The sequence below is a fragment of the Pithys albifrons genome, chromosome 17 (genome assembly GCF_047495875.1).
Source record: "Pithys albifrons albifrons isolate INPA30051 chromosome 17, PitAlb_v1, whole genome shotgun sequence".
In the NCBI taxonomy this organism is placed as follows: Eukaryota; Metazoa; Chordata; class Aves; order Passeriformes; family Thamnophilidae; genus Pithys; species Pithys albifrons.
In genome coordinates, this window is record NC_092474.1 from 11,261,220 (window position 1) to 11,282,477 (window position 21,258).

The following is a 21,258-nucleotide window of genomic DNA, read 5'->3' on the forward strand; positions in this document are numbered from 1 at the left end:
TAATTAAATATCTGAAGATATTTAGAATTATTAATTTCAGTTTTGTGGCCCTGGGAATCTCAAAATGTTCCTATTGAGATCAAACTGACATTATCAGCAATCACAAGTGAATGTATGGGAGCCTTGAAATAAATGGGTTGTGATTTACCAGCTTATGTTTGCTGCCAATTTGCATGTACTGTAATTTAGATGGTAAGGCTGAAGCTTAAAGTGCATGCTTGATGTGGGATGTGAGAATTGATAGGAGGATTTATTTTTAGACTATGGAGGCCTTGAAGACAACATGTACGATGTTGGAAGAGCAAGTAATGGACTTGGAGGCCCTGAATGATGAACTCCTGGAGAAAGAGCGTCAGTGGGAAGCATGGAGAAATGTTCTAGGGGATGAGAAGTCCCAGTTTGAATGTCGAGTTAGAGAGCTGCAGAGGATGCTGGATACTGAGAAACAGAGCAGGTCTCTCTCCCCTCCTCCCCCTTTTATTAACTTTTATGAAAATGCTCTACAGAAGCTAGTACAAAAATTATATTTAGCATAGGATATGGGAGTTGGAACTAAATATAAAATCTTGTGAGGTAGTTCTAAAAATGGTTTATTAGTTAATAGTCATTCACCAGTGATATTGTTCCTTTTGTTTCTTTGCCAAGTGAGAGATTCATGGGGAGTGGTATTTATCATTGTAATTTTTAAAATGTCTTGATTTATTATCTTCTACTTTATTATATGGAAAAACAGTCTTTGTTCCCGACTGTTCCTGTGGGGTCTTGAAATCTTAAGGCTGTAGTTTTAGCAGGGGCAGGAACAGGGTTATATAATATAAAAGTGTTGCAGCAAACAGTCTGGCTTCATAAAGGAACATCTTGAATTTGAGGCAACCCCTGAAAGAGCTATTGATGCCACTGCTTGCTAGGGAGAGGTCAAGCCTGAAAGGAGTTAGGTAACATTATTTTCCATTTTAATGCAGAGTGAGAGCAGATCAGCGTATCACTGAGTCTCGCCAGGTGGTAGAACTGGCTGTCAAGGAACACAAGGCAGAGATTCTGGCCCTCCAGCAAGCACTCAAGGAACAAAAACTCAAAGCAGAGAGCCTTTCTGATAAGGTAAGGAACTTTCAAGCCTAGACTTTTATAATTAGATGAAATACTTTTCTGGTGATATTACCTGTGGAAATGTGGCCTTGAGCAGATTTTTCAAGATGTTAAAGCAAATCAAAAAGACTGGAGGTCACAGAATAGAATTCTACCTTCAAGCCAAAGCCTTCAGATTTTCTTTGAAAAAGACTAAAGCAAAAGCAGCCTATGATGCCTGGAATGAAGCCCTTCAATAACTTGGTATCTGCATTTGAACACACCAAAATGTGATTTGCTTGGTTTTTCCCAAATAAGGCAAGGATAATTGTATCATACTTTAGCGTGTGCTTGGTGAAGTTGGATTTTAGGACTGTGGAATGCTCTATCTGTGTTCAGTGCCATCCTGACCCTCTGTCCCACCTGCCCAGCTCAATGACCTGGAGAAGAAGCATGCCATGTTGGAGATGAATGCTCGCAGTTTACAACAGAAGCTTGAGACAGAAAGGGAGCTCAAGCAGAGGCTTCTGGAGGAGGTAACCTTGGAGACTCATGTTAGAACTTCAGAAGGTTCCACATCTTGAGGGGGGGAGGCTGTGTGAATAAGTGTTACACATCCATCCTTCTTCTGTATAACTGGGGAGATTAATACAGGTGGGGGAGTTGTTTTTGCTGAAAACTTTGCAGAGCATGTGGCTGTGTTGGGGAGCAGTAAAAGAGAACTGCTCCTGGGGGGAAGGTGAGCTGGGAGCCACGGCATGTCAGGCAAGGCCAGGACCTTGCAGCCAGCAGGCACAACCCAGAGAACCAGAACAAGAAGAGCAGAGCAGGTTTGGGGAAGGTAACCAGGCTCAGCCAGTGACTCAGCGAGCTCTACAGAGCCTGTAGCCAAGAGGTACATCCCAGGCTGGGCCAAAGGCATGGACCATGGTTTAAAAACATGTCTGGAGCCAAAGTGCTGAGAGTTCACATGTGGACGCCACAGGTGGGGCTTTTCACAGCTCTTTTTCATCGTTAATTTGGGTCACAGGAGTGGGACCCAAGGTCACAGACCTGCACCATGTCAGGGAGTCACTGAATGCAGACACCCAGTCCTGGGTGGTGGGGGAAGAGGATGCAGAGGAGGATTTCAAGGGAAGGCTAGTTATGGGCAATTAGAACCTTCTGGAGTTCTTGGGGCGCTGACAGGTTACCCCAGAGCTGAGAACTCCTTTATGCATCACTATGAAAGATTTCTGGCTCTTGCTTTATTACATGTGATTGTTCATGGTTTTCCTGCTCAGGGACTTTCTCATCAAGAAAGTGTAAATCCTGAGAGAGTTGTTTGTCATGTGCCCTTTTCTGTTGTTAGTTGGAGACAAAGATGTAAACAGTTGGCCATAATTCTCCTTATCTCATGTGACTATGACTATCCTGCTTTATAGTAAAGATTTTTTTTTTTAGTTTATTATTGCAAAGTACTGAGATGCCTTCTGGTAGAGAACTTGAGAAAATGGTACCAAGAAACTCTTCATGTACGGTCTAATTAACAATTCTGTATGTGCTGTTTAATTAACAATTACAAGATTTTAAATGCTTGAAAAAACAAACAACTTGAACATGCAGTTGAAAGAAATGGCATTCCTACAGATTATTATAAATACTCTACATAGAAAGGCTTGATTAGTCATAATGCATCCTGAAAGTAAAGGAATCTTCTAGAATGTTGTAATTTCCCAGCTTTTAAAGAATTGTCTGTTTACTCTGAAGTTCTGCAGTGATGTTTATTTTACAAGGAGTGATAAGGTTTAATTTGTTTTACTTACAAACAAGCAAACAGCAACCCCAAAACACTGGTCTTTGTTTTCCTATTAACAGCAGGCAAAGTTGCAGCAGCAAATGGATCTGCAGAAGAATCACATCTTCCGCCTGACTCAGGGTCTGCAAGAGGCTCTGGACCGAGCAGATCTTCTGAAGACTGAAAGAAGTGATCTGGAATATCAGCTGGAAAACATTCAGGTGAGGGTGAGGAAGCAGGGCAGGACTCTGCCTCATTCCCTGTGAGGCTTTAGGATGTGATCTGCTGTTTCTGTATCATACTTTCCTTACGCTGTTTTTAGCTCTGTTTTGTTGTTATCTGTTTGTTTCTCCCGTTAGGATGACATTTCTTACATGTGTGTGTGGTTCACAGGTTCTCTATTCCCATGAAAAAGTGAAAATGGAGGGCACTATTTCTCAGCAAACTAAACTCATTGATTTCCTGCAGGCAAAGATGGACCAACCAGCAAAAAAGAAAAAGGTGGGTGAAGAAGGTTTGAGAGGCATAGAATTAAATGGTTTTGTGATTGGTTTTGTGCTGTGTATTCTTAATATTCTATTTTATCTGCCTTTGTGTAACAAAATGTGTCCTCATTTAAGACCCCTCTGAGCTGCTGAATGCAAACTTCTCTAGCCAGAATGTGTTCTTTGTGGCTTTTCCTGTATTTTGTTATTCCTACAACACTCAGGTTGCCACCCAGTAGCTACACCTCAGTGAGGCTGTAGGGATACAGAATTATATTTTAATGGTAAGTATGTACATGTGTATAAACTTATTGTGTCTCTAGAATGGTTGTCTTGTAGTCACAGCATAGGACTGATTAGTCAGGTGATGTGACTTATGTCACACCTTTGTCTAAGCTGTTCTGTCATGTTGAATTAAGTAACTTAATTTTAACCTCCTATTTTGAGATCCTCTGTTTAGATGCTTTCGGAAACGCCAGGTGTGAGTACTGACAGGTAACGTACGTCCTCCTTCAATGAATCCATACCTCGGCATTTTCTCTCCAGTGCCAACTTGAACTAAAATTCCATCCTTAAGCATAACAGAATTGCCATTAGGCCCTCTGGCCGGACTGCCACTAGTGAGTGCCACTGTGCCTAGTTCAAGCCATCTCTTGCTAGGAGTTAGGAGTTGTCTGTGTGTTTCTGTTGCTAGGGCCTGTTTAGTCGGCGGAAAGAGGACCCTTCTTTACCCACACAGGTTCCCCTGCAATACAATGAGCTGAAAGTGGCACTGGAGAAGGAGAAGGCTCGTTCTGCTGAGCTGGAGGAGGCTCTACAGAAAACACGCATTGAACTCAGATCTGCTCGTGAAGAAGGTAGGGGTTAACAGAAAGGTGCATCTGGAAGGAGACACGTGTTTTTGGTCTGAAAACATGCCTTTAATTGTGTGCCATTATAGCAGTAGATATGTTGTTTAATTATTACCTCCTCCTGTGAAGGTGCAATAGGGCTACACTTTATTCTGTGGGTTGTAACTGCTGGATGGTCACAGAGAGCCACTGCTGTGAATGGGAGTGTCACACTGGTTGTGTTAACAAGTGGCATTTGTCTTGTCTGTAGCTGCTCATCGGAAAATATCCGACCACCCTCATCCATCCACCCCAGCCACAGCCAGGCAGCAGATCATCATGTCTGCCATAGTGCGCTCCCCAGAGCACCAGCCCACTCCCATCAGCCTGCTGGCTCCTCCCTCCAGCCGCAGGAAGGAATCCTCCACACCTGAGGGTAGGCTCCTGCTCAGCTTTTTCTGTCTGCTAGGTCAATGCCATCTCTTGATTTTTAATTTCAAACCCAAATTTGTTTTCATTGTAATGTCATTAGATGATGAGTTTTCCTTTCTGTTTTTTTGGTTTAAAATTGTGCTTGGAGAATATGTTCCTGAAAACCTCAGTAAGAAAGTAATTATTAGTGTGAATTGTTTTAAGAGCATGTTTTTCTCAAAGGAATATGTTTTCTGTTCTTCTCACTGCATTGACAAAAGGATTTATGGCTGTTTCCATAGCAGTTGACATTTTCACTTGTCCGCAGATTTGTTCAGCTGAGGAGAAAGTTTCTATTGAGACTTTTGGTAAAGGGAAGTGACTTGGGTTAGGCATAAAAGGAAGATACCAGGTCAAAGATGACATTGGTATCCTATTAACTAGAAAAAGCTGATACCCTTCCTTATCTTTGAGAATGAAGGGGAGAGAGTCATCAGAAAAAAATAAGAGATTAAGGGTTCTGATTTTATTCTTGTTTAACCAGTGTTCCAGAGAGAGTCTGAACTAAAACCTCCAGCCTTTAGCTGGAAAAAAACAGAATCCACAGCCTGGTCCAGCCCTGACAGAGTCCCAGGGTGTCATGAGGGTGGGTAGCACTGGCATGGGGAAGTGTCCTCAGAGGCAGGTCATGGGCCGGGAAGAGAATTGTGTTCATCAGTAAAAGACAATGTCTCAAAGGATAGGTCCACTCAGTATAGATCCACTAACAGGGATTTAAGATGTTTTCCAACTGCAGAGGCTGGTGTTACAGCATCAAGGCTGTAGAAGAAGTGTATTGATTCCCTGGGCTAGGTGTGGAAGGGTTTGTTAGCTGAAGGCAAACCAGAGAGATTACTTTAGCACATCCAAGTTCAGGCTTGAAATTTAGGTGGTTTGATTGGCATAATCTTGCAACACCAAAGGTTAGCTGTAACAGTTCTAGAGTCTGTTCCTTAATACAGCCTGTGCACCTGTATAAGGTAATTCCTGAGCAGCTTAAGATGTGCAGATTGCAAAGGTAAACCATGTTCATCAGGGCTTTCACAGAGATATGGAATCACTTTTTACTGCCTTAAACTGCCCAAACCTACTCTAATTTCCTACCCCAGTTCTCCCCCTGATGGTGTGTTGTCCCTTCCAGAGTACAGCCGCCGCCTGAAGGAGCGAATGCACCACAACATCCCCCATCGCTTCAACGTGGGGCTGAACATGAGAGCCACCAAATGCGCCGTGTGCCTGGACACGGTGCACTTCGGCCGGCAGGCGTCCAAGTGTCTGGGTGAGGGCCCTGAGGGCAAACACGCCCTGACTGGGGGGTGGGAGGGAAACCTACAGCCCTCTAGAACAGATTTTCAGTGCTAGCTGAAGAAATGACTGAGTGTGAAGGCTCTGAGATTAGTCGGTGCAAACATTCTACATGAGAAAACATCTGGTGGTTTGGAGCGCAAGGTGGTTCTTGGAGATGCTGGAATTTGTGTGGTGGAAGTTGAGGCAGCTGTGTCATGATTTTTATGTCATTTAACATAAGGGGTTTTTTTCTGTCCTTTTGTCAGAATGCCAGGTGATGTGTCACCCAAAATGCTCCACTTGCTTGCCAGCTACTTGTGGTCTGCCAGCGGAATACGCCACGCACTTCTCCGAGGCGTTCTGCCGGGATAAAATGAATTCCCCTGGCCTGCAGCTGAAGGAGCCCAGCAGCAGTCTGCGTCTGGAGGGCTGGATGAAAGTGCCAAGGTATAAACAGCAGTGTCACACCTGGTGCCATATCACGTGCTGAAATATCCCTTATATTATCCTGGCTCTTACAATGAGATAATTGGTATGTGCCCATTACATGGGCATTACAATTACTACCACTGCAATTGCAATTGCTGCCACTGACATTTGCCTTTCTAGGATTTGCATGTTTGGTTTATGTAGAATCCAAGCAGAAAGTCCAACATAGCTTTGTGCTTATTTTCTTCAGGAATAATAAACGTGGGCAACAGGGCTGGGACAGGAAGTATATTGTCCTGGAAGGAACCAAAGTGCTCATTTATGATGCAGAAGCAAGAGAAGGTAACGTAGCATTTCTAGGAAGCACCTATTTTCTAATCTTCAGATATTGTTTAGTGAGTTAGAGAGGCTTAAAGATTGTTATTGTTTGCTATGGTCGTGTCTAATTTAGCTCAATATTCAGTAATAAAACAACATTGTTGTTTTTCTAGATCCTTAACCATTTTATTAGCTGGCATGCCATAATAATCCAGCTGTGAAACATCCATGGTGCATCTACTTCATTTTACTTTCACAGTTATTTTCTTGCTACCTCTTTGTTCATTCCTAATCTGTCTCCCCATTCTCCTGCAGCTGGACAGAGGCCTCTGGAGGAATTTGAGCTCTGCCTTCCTGATGGTGATGTAACTGTTCATGGAGCTGTAGGAGCCACTGAGCTCACCAATACAGCAAAGACAGGTGAGAATATTACGTAGATGAGGTCAAAAGGATTTCATCTGGCTTGCCATCAGTTGGCCTTCTGCTTGGCTGAACAGAGTGTTCTCCCTTTAGCTTCCATTCTGTAACTGTCAGCTTGAGGTTACCTCTCTCTGAACTGGGGGAACAGCTCAGCACTCTAGATCTAGTTGCACACAGGCTCTTGCTTCTGTCGTGGTAGTTGAACTGTGGTTAATATTTAATATAATCATCGACCCAAATGGAAGTAAATTTGAAGAGATTTGTAACCCTTGGTTTATTTAAATTTCTTCTCTCTCAAGTGTGACGTGTCATACCTCATGCCACCATTGTGCTCTGACCAGGAAGCCATTAACTTAGAAATACTGTGGGATGTATAGTCTCTTATTATGAAAAAATGTTGATGTTTTAATTTGTATGTACTGAATAGAACTGATGATAAGTTTCTGTATGTCTTGACTTTAACATTAAAGGATACCGACTGTTAAAAACAAAGGTTTCCATAACCAATTTTTACAAATTTTTTCTAATCAGTAGAGGGAAAACTTTAGTCAACTGACTGGTTTTGTGGTTTGGTCTTTTTTCCACAATGGAATTTCTTTCTCTTTTAAATAAACGGCAAGAAATTATTTTTATTTAGTAAAGACAGCATTGTGTGTATGGCTTGCATATATGCAGCTAATATTTAGCTGTAAGTAGCTGGCAGGACCTGTCAAGGAGAAACCAGTGTATCAATTGCCATGGTAACATGTCATGATAAATACAACTTCTCTCCAATGAGGCTGAAAGGTGTTGATTTTAAGTCCACTGACAATATTCCAAAAACTAATCTAAGTCTTATTCTATCTATATAACATCTCAGATGTGCCATATATCCTAAAATTGGAGTCTCATCCACACACCACTTGCTGGCCTGGTAGAACACTCTACCTGTTAGCACCCAGCTTCCCTGACAAACAGCGCTGGGTCACAGCACTGGAATCAATAGTGGCAGGTGGGAGAGTTTCCAGAGAAAAAGCTGAGGCTGATGCTGTGAGTATGAAAGTTTCATTTAATAATAAAATATTCTGGGAGGGAGCAGAGTTTTGAAAAATATTTTTTCGGTATTTGACATACTGAGGTTTAACCGAAGGTAAGTTGTTGCTTCTGCCTTCTGATGTACAATATGAGCACCAGGAACTGGTTCACTGGGAGACTGATGCTTTATGTTACAAGACCCTTCTTTAGGCATGGGGAGTGTAGTAAGAGGATCCCAAAACAGCTCTGTAATTCCAGCAAAGGGAGAAAGAGTGGTCAGGACATGGTCTAAATCCAGTCTCTTATGGAATGAGCAAACCAAGGAAGAAAGAAAGTAAAAAGCAAAAACTCCCTCCCATTCTTACGGAGTCAGAGGTTTTGTTGTTTCTTGGTGGGGGAGGGGGGTGTGTGTATGTGTTTTTAATTTTAAGTTTTATTCTTAATAAGAGGCTAAACAGATTTGTGTAGGTTTTGGATACCTTTTTTCACATTGTTGCTGACAACTCTATTTTCTGGTAAAGGGAGATTCGATTCTGTGTCATTGCATAAATGAATGTTAGCTCTGGAGGCAGGGAATACCTGACTAGCAGGAAATTCTCTTTTTTTCCTCAGGCTCACATTCCTTTTGTCCCTGAGAAAAATAATCCTCCCATCAACATTTGTACTTTTCTTAAATCCTTCCCCTCAGAATATTCTACTTCTCAGTTGGAGGAGATTGGGGGAAATGGAAAGGATAGGGACAATAATGGCTTCTGTCTGAGTTTAGGATAATCTGATTGGTTTGCCTGACTGTGTTTCAGGTAGATAAAAGTTTACTAAATGTTTTGTAGGGAGCATCCCTGCAATTTTTAGCTTTCTGAGAAAAAGCCAAGCTTTTTGCCCATCTGAAATGATGACCTTACATTGTTAAAATGCTCTCAGATAAAGATATTAAGATTAACTCAACAAGAAAAAAAATCTTCTTTTAATTTGCAGAAGTTGCTTGGAAACTCCCTGCTGAAGCTGGAGGGTGAAGACCGCTTGGATATAAATTGCACAATGCCCTTCAGTGACCAGGTGATGATGATGTTCAGTTGGGTCTTTCTGAGTAGTGGATAATTCCTTCATGGAAATGGGATCTTAATGGCAATTTGTGTAATTATACACTTGTTTGTGGGTTGGTTCTTTCTCTTCACTGCCAATGAGTATCATCCAAGTTTGCTCTCGGAGCATTCCCTGCTCCCCTCATGCAGAGCTATTTTTTCCCCTGCTGTAGGTAGTACTGGTGGGTGCAGAGGAAGGTCTCTATGCCCTGAATGTACTGAAGAATTCCTTAACACACATCCCAGGAATGGGTGCTGTCTTCCAAATTCACCTCATCAAGGATCTGGAGAAGCTACTCATGATAGCAGGTACTGGGCTGTGTGTGTCACCACTGGCCCTGCAGGGAAGGTGGGAATGGCTTTGTGCTGCTGCAGCACTGAGGTGCCAGAGGCCCTTTGCTTTGGATGCATTACAGGCTTTTGTCCACTTCTGTGTCAGTATTTGTCAGGAATCCCTTCCCATGGTGAGCACAGCCCTGTCTGAGGCTGGGAAATGGGTATGTACAGGAAGGCTCAGTTAAACCTTTCCGAGAAAGTGATTGCTCAGTTTCAAAAGCTGAGGGAGGGAAGAACCAGAGACAAACCAGGTTAGAGGTCAGTTGTCATTTTAAGTCCAGTTTGAGAAGTGTTGAGTTGATTAGTGATCATCTTCCTAATTAACCATTTGAGGATCACAATGTGATGACTGTGGCATAGGGCCTGTAACTCTTAACCTCTCTTGTCCTAAATGCTAATCCATGTAACAAAGCTGGGACTCCTGTCAGGATTTAAGACTCCCTTCTGAAAGGAACACCAGTTTTAATGTCTCCATCTGTGGTTTTCCAGAGATAATCCTTCCCACACTGATGTAGGCATGCTGAACATAGGGATGTGTCTTCAGCTAAAAGCCCAAATTATCAAGTGTCTATATGACATTTGTAGGCAATAAAAACCAAATTTTCTCTCTTGTTCTGTTTGTTCTGCATTTTTTCCCTTGTAAGGATTTAAGCTGTCCATGCTTTGTTTGTGTCAGGGTGGTACAGAACAAAGCAAATCTCACACATAATGAGGAGAGGGCTGTGTTCGTCTCTCACTGGACTTCTGAGAGGAATCATGTTTGGGCTACAGTGCAATTTTATTAGGGCACTTCTTGGAAATCCCTTGCCAGCTCTCTTGGCACAGAGAGGTTAAAAAAGTCTTGTACCTAAAGCATTTTGTACTTTAAGGAGTTCTGAAGGGTAAAATAAAACTTCTTGGCTAATTTTGAATAGTGTCCTAATGAGGCCACAGTTACTGTGGTCTGCTAGACCTTAGCAACACTAATGATTCACAGAGGGAATGGTTGTTCTCCCAGTGGATTTACTGCCTGTTGTGGGCTTGGGGTTTTGTAAGTTTTCTGCTTCACTTTGAGTAGGAATAATGTGGAATGAATTCTACGTGGTACCTTGTGACTGTTTCCACAGTAACAGCCTGTAACGAGGAGCTGCTGCTTAGGTAACAGGACAGGCTTTGGTAGAGAACAGGGAGCCCTCCTTTGATGAAATGCAACCATTTTTGTTTCCAGGAGAAGAAAGGGCTCTGTGTCTTGTTGATGTAAAGAAAGTGAAGCAATCTCTAGCCCAGTCTCACCTCCCAGCCCAGCCTGATGTGTCACCAAATATCTTTGAGGCTGTCAAAGGATGTCACCTTTTTGCTGCTGGCAAGGTAGGAAACAGCTTCCTCGGCCTCCAGGCCTCCCCTTAGACTGCTCTGAGTTTCATATTAATCAAATCAGCATCTTTATTCCACTGGCAACACATCCAAGGGCTATATTCTTGTTTGAAATATTTTTCTTCAAGTAAGAAGAGTGTCTGGGCTGCAGAGAGGCTGAGCTGGACACAGAGAGGGGGATCTGCTGCTCACAGGGATAAAATTAGCCAGGATGCCGTGGGGGGATGGCCTGAACTGCTTAATAATGGAATCCAGCACAGCAGAGCACAACTGCCTCACCACTGACTATAATTGTGAGATGTATAATTAGTGAATTCTCTCCACTCTTTGTTCTTGAATGCCATGTTCCCAGGCCAGCACGTTTCCTTAGGTGTTTGAGTCACTTTAATTCTTGACATTTACATAAATTACTGGGTTTAGTAATGGAACATTTAACCATAACAAAAATTAACAAGGACTTCTGTGGACTACTTTGGTAACAAACAAAACATCATTCCTTTCAAGGTAACAGTTTCAGGGACTGAAATGTAGACCTGACTTATTTGAATTTGTTAATCCCTTTTCTGTGGAAAACCCTCTATTTTTTTGTTAACTTCTTCCAAGTATAAAGGAGATCATAGAGCCATTTAAATTCACGTTCTTTTTTGAGAATGTGAAGAGGCTTTTCATGAATTCACAATAATTACCCTATTAAAAAATGTACTTGCTTATCTCTGCAAAGCTCTTTTGTGGGAAGAGGTAACTTGGATCCCTTTCACTTGCTCAGCAATAGAATTTACTCTGTGTTACCATCTTGAACTGTGCTTGTTATCTTCCTTACAGGTTGAGAACACTCTTTGTATCTGTGCAGCCATGCCCAGTAAAGTGGTGGTTCTGAGATACAACGAGAGCTTGAGCAAGTTCTGTATCAGAAAGGTGAGCTAATAACTCCCTGCAGAGGCTGAGGTAATTCACACAGTGCCCTAAGCCTTTGCTTTAGAGCAAACATCTGAAACCTTTTTGCATGCATGAGAACATTTGTTTGCCAGCTAAAATGATAACAAATTGCACTGTGCACTGACTCAAAGTGGAGTAGGCAGCAATTTCCTTTAATAAGAGTTGGCATATTTGGAGAGATGCAGAACAGAACTGTGATTTTTTGAGATACTGGATTCAGCTGTAATTGTACCCTCTCTTATTTACCCCTAAAAAGCCTTTCTTAATAATCCAGCTGCCTTAATTATCCTCACCTCTGTTGTCTTTGGAGAAATCCATAACAAATTAATTCACTCTCCTTTGCAGCTACAGAAGCAATGAGTATCTGAATTTGTCCCACTGCAGCAGTGAAAATTGAAGGGTATTTGGTATTATTCCATCACAGGATAGGCAGCTCTTTCCTTCCTTATCCTGGTCCATGTGTACTTTCTCCTGGCAGCAAACAAGGCAGTCAGGTGTGTTCTCTCATGGCTCTGTGCGCCCTCCTTGAACATAACCCTGCATCCCCAGTCCTGTGGTACCTGCACAGGTCCTGCTGCTCTTTGCCAAGCAGGGTGGGAGAGCAGAACTGCTGCAGGTCCCCTCAGCCAGCTGCAGGCAGCTCACACTCCAGGCATGTGACCCACTGCTCCTCTCAAACACAAATCCAATGAAATTGCAGGGATACATTTTATGTGTTAATGCAGAACCAGGAATAAAACCCCAAATAGTAGGGATCTCTCCTCAGAGCAAAGAGTTTAAACAGCCTTAAACCAGACTGGTACCCAGGAACTCATGTCCTCTCCAATTCACCAATTAAGGGGTGTTCCAGTCAAGCTACACGTCCCTGTGAGGTTCTGCAGGTGACTTTGAAGGCACTGGCTCAGCTCACAGCCTGCCCGAGGCTGAGATTCCCCCGAGTGCCACACGGGCACCACTGGAGGGAAGCAGCGGGCACAGTCATGCAGATCAGCCTCCTCAGGAGGAAAGATATCTTTGCTGGAGATCTTGGCACAAACAATGCAAACCTGGAACATCTACCAGCATTGTAGCTGATACCAACTCCTGCTCACCATGGGGCAGCAGCCATCAGGAAACACTGAGGGTGCTCAGCCCTGTCCTCTGACAATGCAACATGCAAAGGCACGTTTTAGAAGGCAGGTTTTCTTTATCTCCACTAATCCAGACAACTGAATTTAGATCCCAACAAGATGGCAGCAAGCCCAGAATATGCTCTTCTTTTCTGCCAGCTAAATTTCCAGATAAACTAGGATTTATGCAAGGAATCTTGTCCTCAGAAGATCTGGAGATCTGTGTGTTGTGCCAGGCTAACCTGACCACGAGGCAGGTCTTGGTGGACAACATCTGTGTAATGCTGTACAAAGGAGGAAGATTGTGTATGTTTGTCTTCCTTGAGGGAGCCATCAAGCTGATCTGTGAAGTGTTAACAGCAGGGATGCTTTAGGCAGCTGATTCTTGCTGTTGGGAGAATCACAGTGTGGGCATCCCTACTGACAGGAGTTCTGCTCCATGGGTTATAGAGAGTCTGGGACTTGACTGGGGTCAATCCTGCTGCAGTTGTCTGGGCATCTTCTGTCTGCCTTTCCAGCAGCTGCCCTGGTGACTTCCAGGCTACAAAGCTGGAGCTGGGGCTGGTCTAACTGATAAACTTCCTAGTAACAAGTCTGTCCTTCAGTCCCTATTGCTCAGTCCTGGTCTTCTGTCATCTCCAAATAGTCCTTGGCATGGCTGTGACCTGCTGTGAGCAGGGAGCTGCTCCCTGCTGCTCCAGAAAACTGAGATGCAGAGCAGACAAGGGTCTTCCAGAACAGTACATTCTTCCAAAAGGAAGAGTATCTTAACTCCTGGAGCTGAGTTGATAAGGAAGGCTATATTCAAGCACGTATGACTTCCAACAAACCCAAACTCTTCTAGCAAGAGGTTCTTTTCCATGTGCTTTTGAGAAAATGTTTGGGACTTTGATGTTGCCATCTCTCCCTTCTATAAAGACACATGTGGCAGTATAGAATCTTCCAGACTAAGCAGTATCTGTGAACTGCTACAGGGAGGTAATACCTGTCCATACTGTCCCCTTTTCCAGGAGATTGAAACCTCGGAGCCTTGCAGCTGCATCCATCTGACCACTTACAGCATCATCATTGGAACCAACAAGTTCTATGAAATTGAGATGAAGCAGTACACCCTGGAGGGTAGGACATAATTCCTGAGGAATGCTCCAAGTGGCTCCACAGATTCTTTTGGGTGGGGCTGTTCTAAAACAGTTCAGGAAAAAACATTGGTACCAATCAAGGTGTTTTTCTCCATTTTCTTTGCAGAGTTTCTGGATAAAAATGACCACACTTTGGCCTCTGCTGTGTTTGCTGCTTCCACCAACAGTTTTCCAGTCAGTATCATCCAAGTGAACCCAGCAGGGCAGAGGGAGGAGTATCTGCTGTGTTTCCATGGTAAGTGCTGGATGGTGGTGCAGGTGTTGCACTACACCTGTTCCCTGGCACATGAGCTGCAGGAGGCACCCAAGTGCTGTTGGATTTTGGGCAGCCTGTTTCTGGCTTAAAAGTTCTCTGCTGTGGATCAGTTGCTGCACATAGACTGTGCCTGAAGGAAGGACTGCACTCAGTGGAGTTTGATTATCCTGATAAATGTTCAGGGGTTCTCAGACTTGGGCTTTGCTTTCCACGCAGACAGATGAGACTTTTTAACCTTCTTGTGATGAAATAAGAGGGAGTGTTATTTTTTTTGTATAGCTACTTTTATTGCCCTCTCATGGCAATGCACAGGAAGTCTTTAAAAGCAGTAATTCTGGGTGAGTAATGGTAGGAGTCTGCAAATTAAATAATAACCTTGCCTTAATGAGTACAGAGAGACCTAGAACTGCAGCACCTTTTGGCCTGTCAGTACTCCTACATCTCCCCAACTCTGTTTCAACTGGAGTCATTCACAGCGCTCCAGGATTTGCAAGATAATCCCTGCACTTTGTCCCTGATAAAAAGTCCAGGGCAAACTGTCTTTGTCCCTTCAAAAAGAAGCAAATTTCGTCCCTTCAAAGATTCAGGCACATGCTCAGGCCCTGACCTGACTTTTCTTGGCAGAGTTTGGTGTCTTTGTGGATTCCTATGGAAGACGCAGTAGGACAGATGACCTGAAGTGGAACCGCTTGCCCTTAGCCTTTGGTAGGTGCTGGGGGGCAGTCACTGGGATTATGGAAATCACTGAAATGGGGAAGCATCCCTGTGGGATGGGGGTGCTTTGCACTCAGCACTTCTGTTTCCTTCTCCTCTCCCAATTCCCCCAGAAACTATGGAGATTTTCCCATGATTTAAGCTCATTATAAATCCAGATGGCAAACCTCCTCAAGTATAAGCAATTCAAGGAAAACTAAACCAAAGCTACATCTCCTTAGTGTTCCTAGTCTGGCTCTGACTCTGAACTGGCTACTGGAATTTTTAATGATGCTTGGAAGGTTCTGAAGTAGTCAAGAATATATGATGGCAGTGTGGTTCCCTCAGGCCTTTCATGCTGCCTAATGGGATTTTGTTCAGTTAATAGTCTGTTTTTAATGCCTTTTTCATGATACTTTGGTTAGTAAAGTCCTTAAGACACAGTTTCAAAGCAACAATTCTTTGAGCTTGCATCTTCCCTCTTAGTAATAGTGTGTGTGTCTTATTATAGGAAATGTATTCTCCAGTTTTCCCACAGGGCTGTGAGGCTCTCTTGTGCTCGCTGATGTGTTTTAGAAGTTTTTAATAGAGAATTTATTTTGTGTTTTTTCCTGCCTTCGTGCTGCTCCTCCAGCCTACAGGGAGCCCTATCTGTTCGTGACCCACTTCAATTCCCTTGAAGTGATCGAGATTCAGGCACGAGCTTCTCTAGGGTAAGTTGTTCTCTTTTCACTCCTTTGAGCAGCCTCTTCTGCAGAGATATATGGACTTGCCAGGAAAAGGCAACCATTGCCACTGTAAAGACTTTTTCCTGCAATTTACCCAGAACTCCAGCACGAGCCCACCTGGAGATCCCGAACCCGCGGTACCTCGGGCCTGCCATCTCCTCAGGAGCGATCTACTTGGCCTCCTCCTACCAGGACAAGCTGAGGGTGATCTGCTGCAAGGGCAATCTGGTGAAGGAGACCAACAACGAGCAGCAGCAGCAGCAGCACCACAGAGGCTCCTCTGCCACGCGCAGGTACAGTGACCTCAGGGTGTTACAGCCCCTCATGAGCAAAGCCCCCTCCTGATGCCTTTCCCCCTGATGTGGTGAGATCTCCTTGTTCTCTTCTTAGAGATGGAGGCTGGTGATAGCCTGTCACTGTAATGCTGAAATAGAGTCACTGATTTAAAACCCAGAAGGAAAGAAACTTCATCTCCCTAGGAAGATATGGATAATCTCCACAAATGCTTTGTGGTTTTCTGCTGGTTTACTTTGATGTTGTGATCAGGCTCTGACTTTGAAGCTTGGTGACCTCAGATGCTGTTGATATGACACTAAAACACGGCTTGGCTGTAACAAGCTCTAAAGCTTCCTGTCAAATACCAAGTCTGCCTGAGGGAGACAGCTTTGGGAAGTTGTGAGGGTATACAGCAGAACAGGTGAACAAATACTGGGGTTGGGAGTGGCATTGTGCACAGGAGTCACAAAATGAGGCTTGTAGCTTATCCCAACCTGGCCTGAACATCCCAGAAAATTCTGAGTGTGAAAATGCATCTATCAAATTTTAGTGTATTTTTATATGGAGAAGTGTAGGAAAAGGTGACATTTTGTGGCCTGTTCCACATACACGACTTACACTTGCAATTCCTTAAGGCACTTGACCAGCGTGGCTGACATGATGGATACTCAGCTAACAAAGTATCTCTGCATTTCCACCTCAGGGAGGGGCTGATGCCTTTCACCCGAACCCTGCCCAATGTGTAGTGGGAGAAGTTACATTTTTGCTAAAGTAAGAGGGTTTCGTCACTCACCTGTTCTGTCCATTATTTTTGCACCACAGCAGCCCCAACAAGAGGGGCCCCCCCACGTACAACGAGCACATCACCAAGCGCGTGGCGTCCAGCCCGGGCCCCCCGGAGGGGCCCAGCCACCCTCGGGAGCCAAGCACACCCCACCGGTACCGCGAGGGCAGGACGGAGCTGCGCAGGGACAAGTCCCCGGGGAGGCCCCTGGAGAGGGAGAAGTCCCCGGGGCGGCTGCTGAGCACCCGCAGGGAGCGGTCCCCGGGCCGGCTCTTCGAGGACAGCAGCCGGGGCAGGATGCCCGTTAGCGGTGCCAGAACTCCTCTTGCTCAAGTCAATAAGGTGAGTCGGGAGTCTGGAGAACTCTGTTCTCGGGAAGAGGCTTGTACGTACTATGGGAGGGCTGGTGGGACTGTAAAGCACAAGAGCAAATCAAACCTCACCCCTCTGCTCCTCAAATTCTGCAGGAACAGAGCCCACATGGTGTCACTCTCTGGCCCTGTGGCCACCTTCCCTAGGTCAGTTCTGTGACTGCAAAAGCTGCTTGACTCTAGACCAGGCTGAAAGCAAAGGTGCATTTACTGGCAGAAATCAGTGACAGAGGATTTGACGGGGGTTAGTGTCTGGAGCAAGGAATGTGGGAGCCTGCTGTGCCCAGAGTGGTGGTGACAGTGCCTGCCTCTGTCAGCGTCTAATGATAATGCCACCTGGCAGGACTATGTCTGGCTCCATGGGAGCAGCAGGTGATGTTCTGCTTCTGGCACCTCATGCCTGGGAGAGAAAAATCAGTGCATTGTAACTGTGGTTTTATTTCCCTGCCAGGTCTGGGACCAGTCTTCAGTGTAAGTCTCAGCTAGACAAAGTTACTCATCTTGACCTGCAGGAAAAAAAGGAAATATACTGAGTATATGCACTCCATCTGTCTGCTGCCCAGATCCCAAACAGCATTCCTGGGCCAAAGCTCGCTCCGCAGTGGGAGCCATAGCGCTTCTGAAGATCCTTCGCAGCTCAGTTGATTTCTCTGCACTTTCCTGCACTCCTGTTTTTGCACTTTGTACTACTGTTACTCTTTCAAGCAGTTCATGAACTTTTTGTATCCACTTTAGTCCCTGGTAGTTCATCAAGGAAATGGGACTAGTGTCCCGCCCAGGTCGTTACTGTGGTTAGCACCCCTTACCAGAGAGTTGGTCATAGTTCTGAGACGTGCTGGGAGCCCCTGCTGGCCTGGAAACAGAAGGGCCAAGGTGAGTGAGTCTTTCAATAGGAGCTGTGTGGTTGGATGTTCTCCACAGGACACGGGAAAAATCACTTCTGATTAGTCTGTTCACCTGCCACTTCTGAAAGTTATTTTGTTCTCACTAAAATTGCTCTAGAGCAGCTCTGATGGGGAGGGAAGAACCCTGCTTTAACCAACCCCCTGCCCGGCCCTGAGACAAAGTGCATTACCTGTAAGCTACTGGGTTATAAGACTACCCAGGTCTTCTGCATGACAGTTCACTGCATGCTGCTGCACCATCACTGGCTGCTCTCTCCTTTTAGGTTGCTTTGCTGAGTAGTGTATTGTACCTCACTTGTAAATTAACTGAAACCTTTAGATTACGCTGCAAAATAACCGTTACTCTGGAAATTTGGCAAGGAAGAGTTAACAAGCCTTATTCTATGACAAGAATTACAGTCACATCTGTGTTCTCCTCTCAGCAACGAGTCCTGCCAGCCCCAGCTCCCAGAGGGAGCAGCCTGGGCTGGCTCCTCCCAGGGGCTGTAGCTTGTCCCAGGCTAAGCTGCGGGGTCATGGCACAGGACACTCACAGGGAGCAGCTTTGGCAGGTGCTGACACACCTTCGCTTCTGCCTGTCTGACCTCGAGCCTTTTATTGCTTCCTACTCTCTTCTGCTGTGAACATGAAGCAGAGAGCAAATGATTTTCAAAGCAGGTTTTGACCATTCACTCTGCAATAGCAACATCCTAAGTGAACAACCATGTTCTTTACAACTGGAAAGAGCAAAACTGCATCCAATCTTCCCTTGGCACCACACTTAAACCTTCTGCTAGTCCCTTGCAAGCCTGTGCTAACCTGTTCTGGAAACCCATCAAAATTCCAATGCCTTGTCAGTGTCCTTTGGCGAGTTTCATGAATATTGTATTCTGTTCTCTTGTCTGTTGGGTTATTTTCAATCAGATAATTTGGCAGGAAACTTGCTGAAAGTTTTTGTCTCCTGGTCTGAGTATTTTGAAAGGTCACAGAGATCAGTCTTTAAATCTTTGCATCTCATGGAAGATCTTCAAGACCTCAGAAATGGGCCTGTTGAGTCCTGAAAGTGTATATCTTGTGTCTTGTTCGTGAAATGCTTCCTGCTATAGAAATAGCTCAAAGGACTGTACATATTTACAAGAATCTTTATATTCGTAACAAAAGGGAATTGAATTGGTTTCTACTTTTTTATTGTAAACTGTGCGTTTTTCAACACTGGCTTTTTGTTTTACTGGTGGTTGTGGACAGCCATCTTCAGACACTGGAGGGGCCTCAGCTCAGTCCTCCTCGCTCCCATGAAGAAATATTGTAACATTAAATTGCAATTGAAGCTTGTTAGCATAAATGAGGTTTTAGGTCTCTAAAAGTACAGGATTTTTCTTCATTACCTTTTTATTATTGACAAGGGAGGGAACCAGAGGGACAGTTCAAAGCTCCACCTGGAAAGTATTGAACTTTGTTGTTGAACAATAACCAAATAAAACAAATAACTATCTTGACTGGCATGGTGAACTGACGACTTCCTTCTCCCTGGAGTGCCCTGCCCATCCTGCCCCCACCCAGCACGGGGGCTGGGGAATCCACAGGTGTCACAGCTGACCCCAGACCTAACCCCGGGCAATATTTAGCATTTAATACCCTGAACAAGTAGTGTAAGTGGCTTCAACAACCCCAAGCATGTTCACATGACCTAAAAAGGTGCATTTATCTCAATGCTTTGCTAGAGCAGCAGTGACTGCAACCACCTACAGCTCAAACCTGCCCTCATGTGCTTCTCCAGTGAGAGGGGGAGAGGTAAAACACCTGTGAGTGTCTGGGAAAACAGTCTTGCCCTGGTAAATGACCCCATGCATCTTGAGCTGGAAAAAACCATCTTGACTAACAATAGTGTGATCTAATGTCAGGTTTGGGATTTACCCCAGCAATGTCCTCATGGCAAAGCAGACAGAGGCAGTTCCTCATCCCACTGCTGTAACACACTGGTGCTTTAAGGCCTAATAGCTGCAACTTTAAAAAAAGACCATTCACAAATCCCGTCAGATTGAGTACAACCTGCAGAGTTAATGTACAGCTCAACTTACACCTGCTGGGAAAACTTGCTAGATCAGACTTAAATGTAAATACATCTATTTTTAACTGAACCAGTTTTTACAGGGTCTGAAGTATTCTTTCACAGGAAGAGGTTTTTAATATTCACCCTGCTGCCTACAGTAACTTAATTTGTCCTCCTACTGCTCAGTGTTTTTGGTTCTGTGCACATACCCACCCCCTCAGCCCTGATAAAGGGCTTGTTGGAGGCTGTGGGGGTGGGTTACCAATGGCTCCTCTTACGTTTTGGTCTACATGACATTCTCCATGAAAATGCTCTCCATAGACCCCGAGCTGCTTGATTTATCTATTGTGCCTACTATGATGTATATGATGAAATGCTGACTTGTTCAATGTTCCTTTATTTCTTTTACTGTGCACAAAGAATACTTATTTAAAGCTCATTGTTGCAGTCCTACGATGCATGATCCGAATTGTAACAAGACTAAACTAATCCAGAAACTGGTGGAGTAAAAAAAATTATTATTTATTGAGCCTTTTGATTCCCAAGAACCCTGCACAGCTCCAGGTCAGCTTGACCCCCACAGGCTGTGCTGAAATTCGGGGTCGGGGAGGGCAGGGAGCTCTTGTTATTTCTGTACTGGTTTACTCCAGAGTCCCCAAAAGTGACTGTAACAAAAGTCTCTGCATCTACCTTAAAAATGTGCTCTCCTAGCAACAGCCAAGAATAAACATAACAGCACAGACTGTGAGCTGTGGGTGGGGAATGTAAGTGAGCTAATAAATCCAACTCTTGATCCAGCTTTTGCCTTTGGAGGGAATTGATTCATCCCATTGCAACAAGGAAACACAGAGTGATTAATCTAATTCATTCACCTATCATGCAGAAAACAATCTAGAAAAAAAACAATAAAAAGACCCCAAGACCCACCCCTCCAGCAAAACCAGAAAACCCCCTTCCTACATCTGCTCTCCTGCAGATGCTCCTCCTGGAGAGAAAGGGCTCTGGGGGGCTAAGGGGTGGCTGTGGCTCACCTGAGGAAGGTTGTGGCTCCTGGGAGTGCCAGCTGAGGCCACAGGTGCCAGGGTACCTCTCAGCTCCATCACCTGCTGCCCCTGGCTGGAGAGGCCCTGGGCTCACTCACTGCATGGGCAGGAAGGGTGGAGGTGAGGATGGAGCCTCAGTCCTG

At 44.6% G+C, this 21,258-nt stretch overlaps 1 protein-coding gene across 1 annotated transcript in view; it reads left to right on the plus strand.

The window, feature by feature from the left end:
* CIT (citron rho-interacting serine/threonine kinase) overlaps positions 1–19,518 on the plus strand; it is a 72,002-nt gene extending 52,484 nt beyond the window's left edge. The window contains exons 26-48 of the mRNA XM_071571684.1: positions 261–454; positions 963–1,098; positions 1,497–1,601; positions 2,923–3,063; positions 3,236–3,343; positions 4,022–4,184; positions 4,429–4,593; positions 5,749–5,886; positions 6,161–6,341; positions 6,574–6,665; positions 6,957–7,061; positions 7,921–8,090; positions 9,051–9,131; positions 9,331–9,466; positions 10,701–10,840; positions 11,669–11,761; positions 13,902–14,010; positions 14,137–14,265; positions 14,911–14,991; positions 15,614–15,692; positions 15,806–16,000; positions 16,806–17,109; positions 17,590–19,518. Of these exons, the coding sequence (XP_071427785.1) occupies positions 261–454; positions 963–1,098; positions 1,497–1,601; positions 2,923–3,063; positions 3,236–3,343; positions 4,022–4,184; positions 4,429–4,593; positions 5,749–5,886; positions 6,161–6,341; positions 6,574–6,665; positions 6,957–7,061; positions 7,921–8,090; positions 9,051–9,131; positions 9,331–9,466; positions 10,701–10,840; positions 11,669–11,761; positions 13,902–14,010; positions 14,137–14,265; positions 14,911–14,991; positions 15,614–15,692; positions 15,806–16,000; positions 16,806–17,109; positions 17,590–17,613 (3,069 nt within the window). The 3' untranslated portion in view covers positions 17,614–19,518. The remainder of the gene's footprint in view (positions 1–260; positions 455–962; positions 1,099–1,496; positions 1,602–2,922; positions 3,064–3,235; positions 3,344–4,021; positions 4,185–4,428; positions 4,594–5,748; positions 5,887–6,160; positions 6,342–6,573; positions 6,666–6,956; positions 7,062–7,920; positions 8,091–9,050; positions 9,132–9,330; positions 9,467–10,700; positions 10,841–11,668; positions 11,762–13,901; positions 14,011–14,136; positions 14,266–14,910; positions 14,992–15,613; positions 15,693–15,805; positions 16,001–16,805; positions 17,110–17,589) is intronic.
* Positions 19,519–21,258: the final 1,740 nt, after the last annotated feature.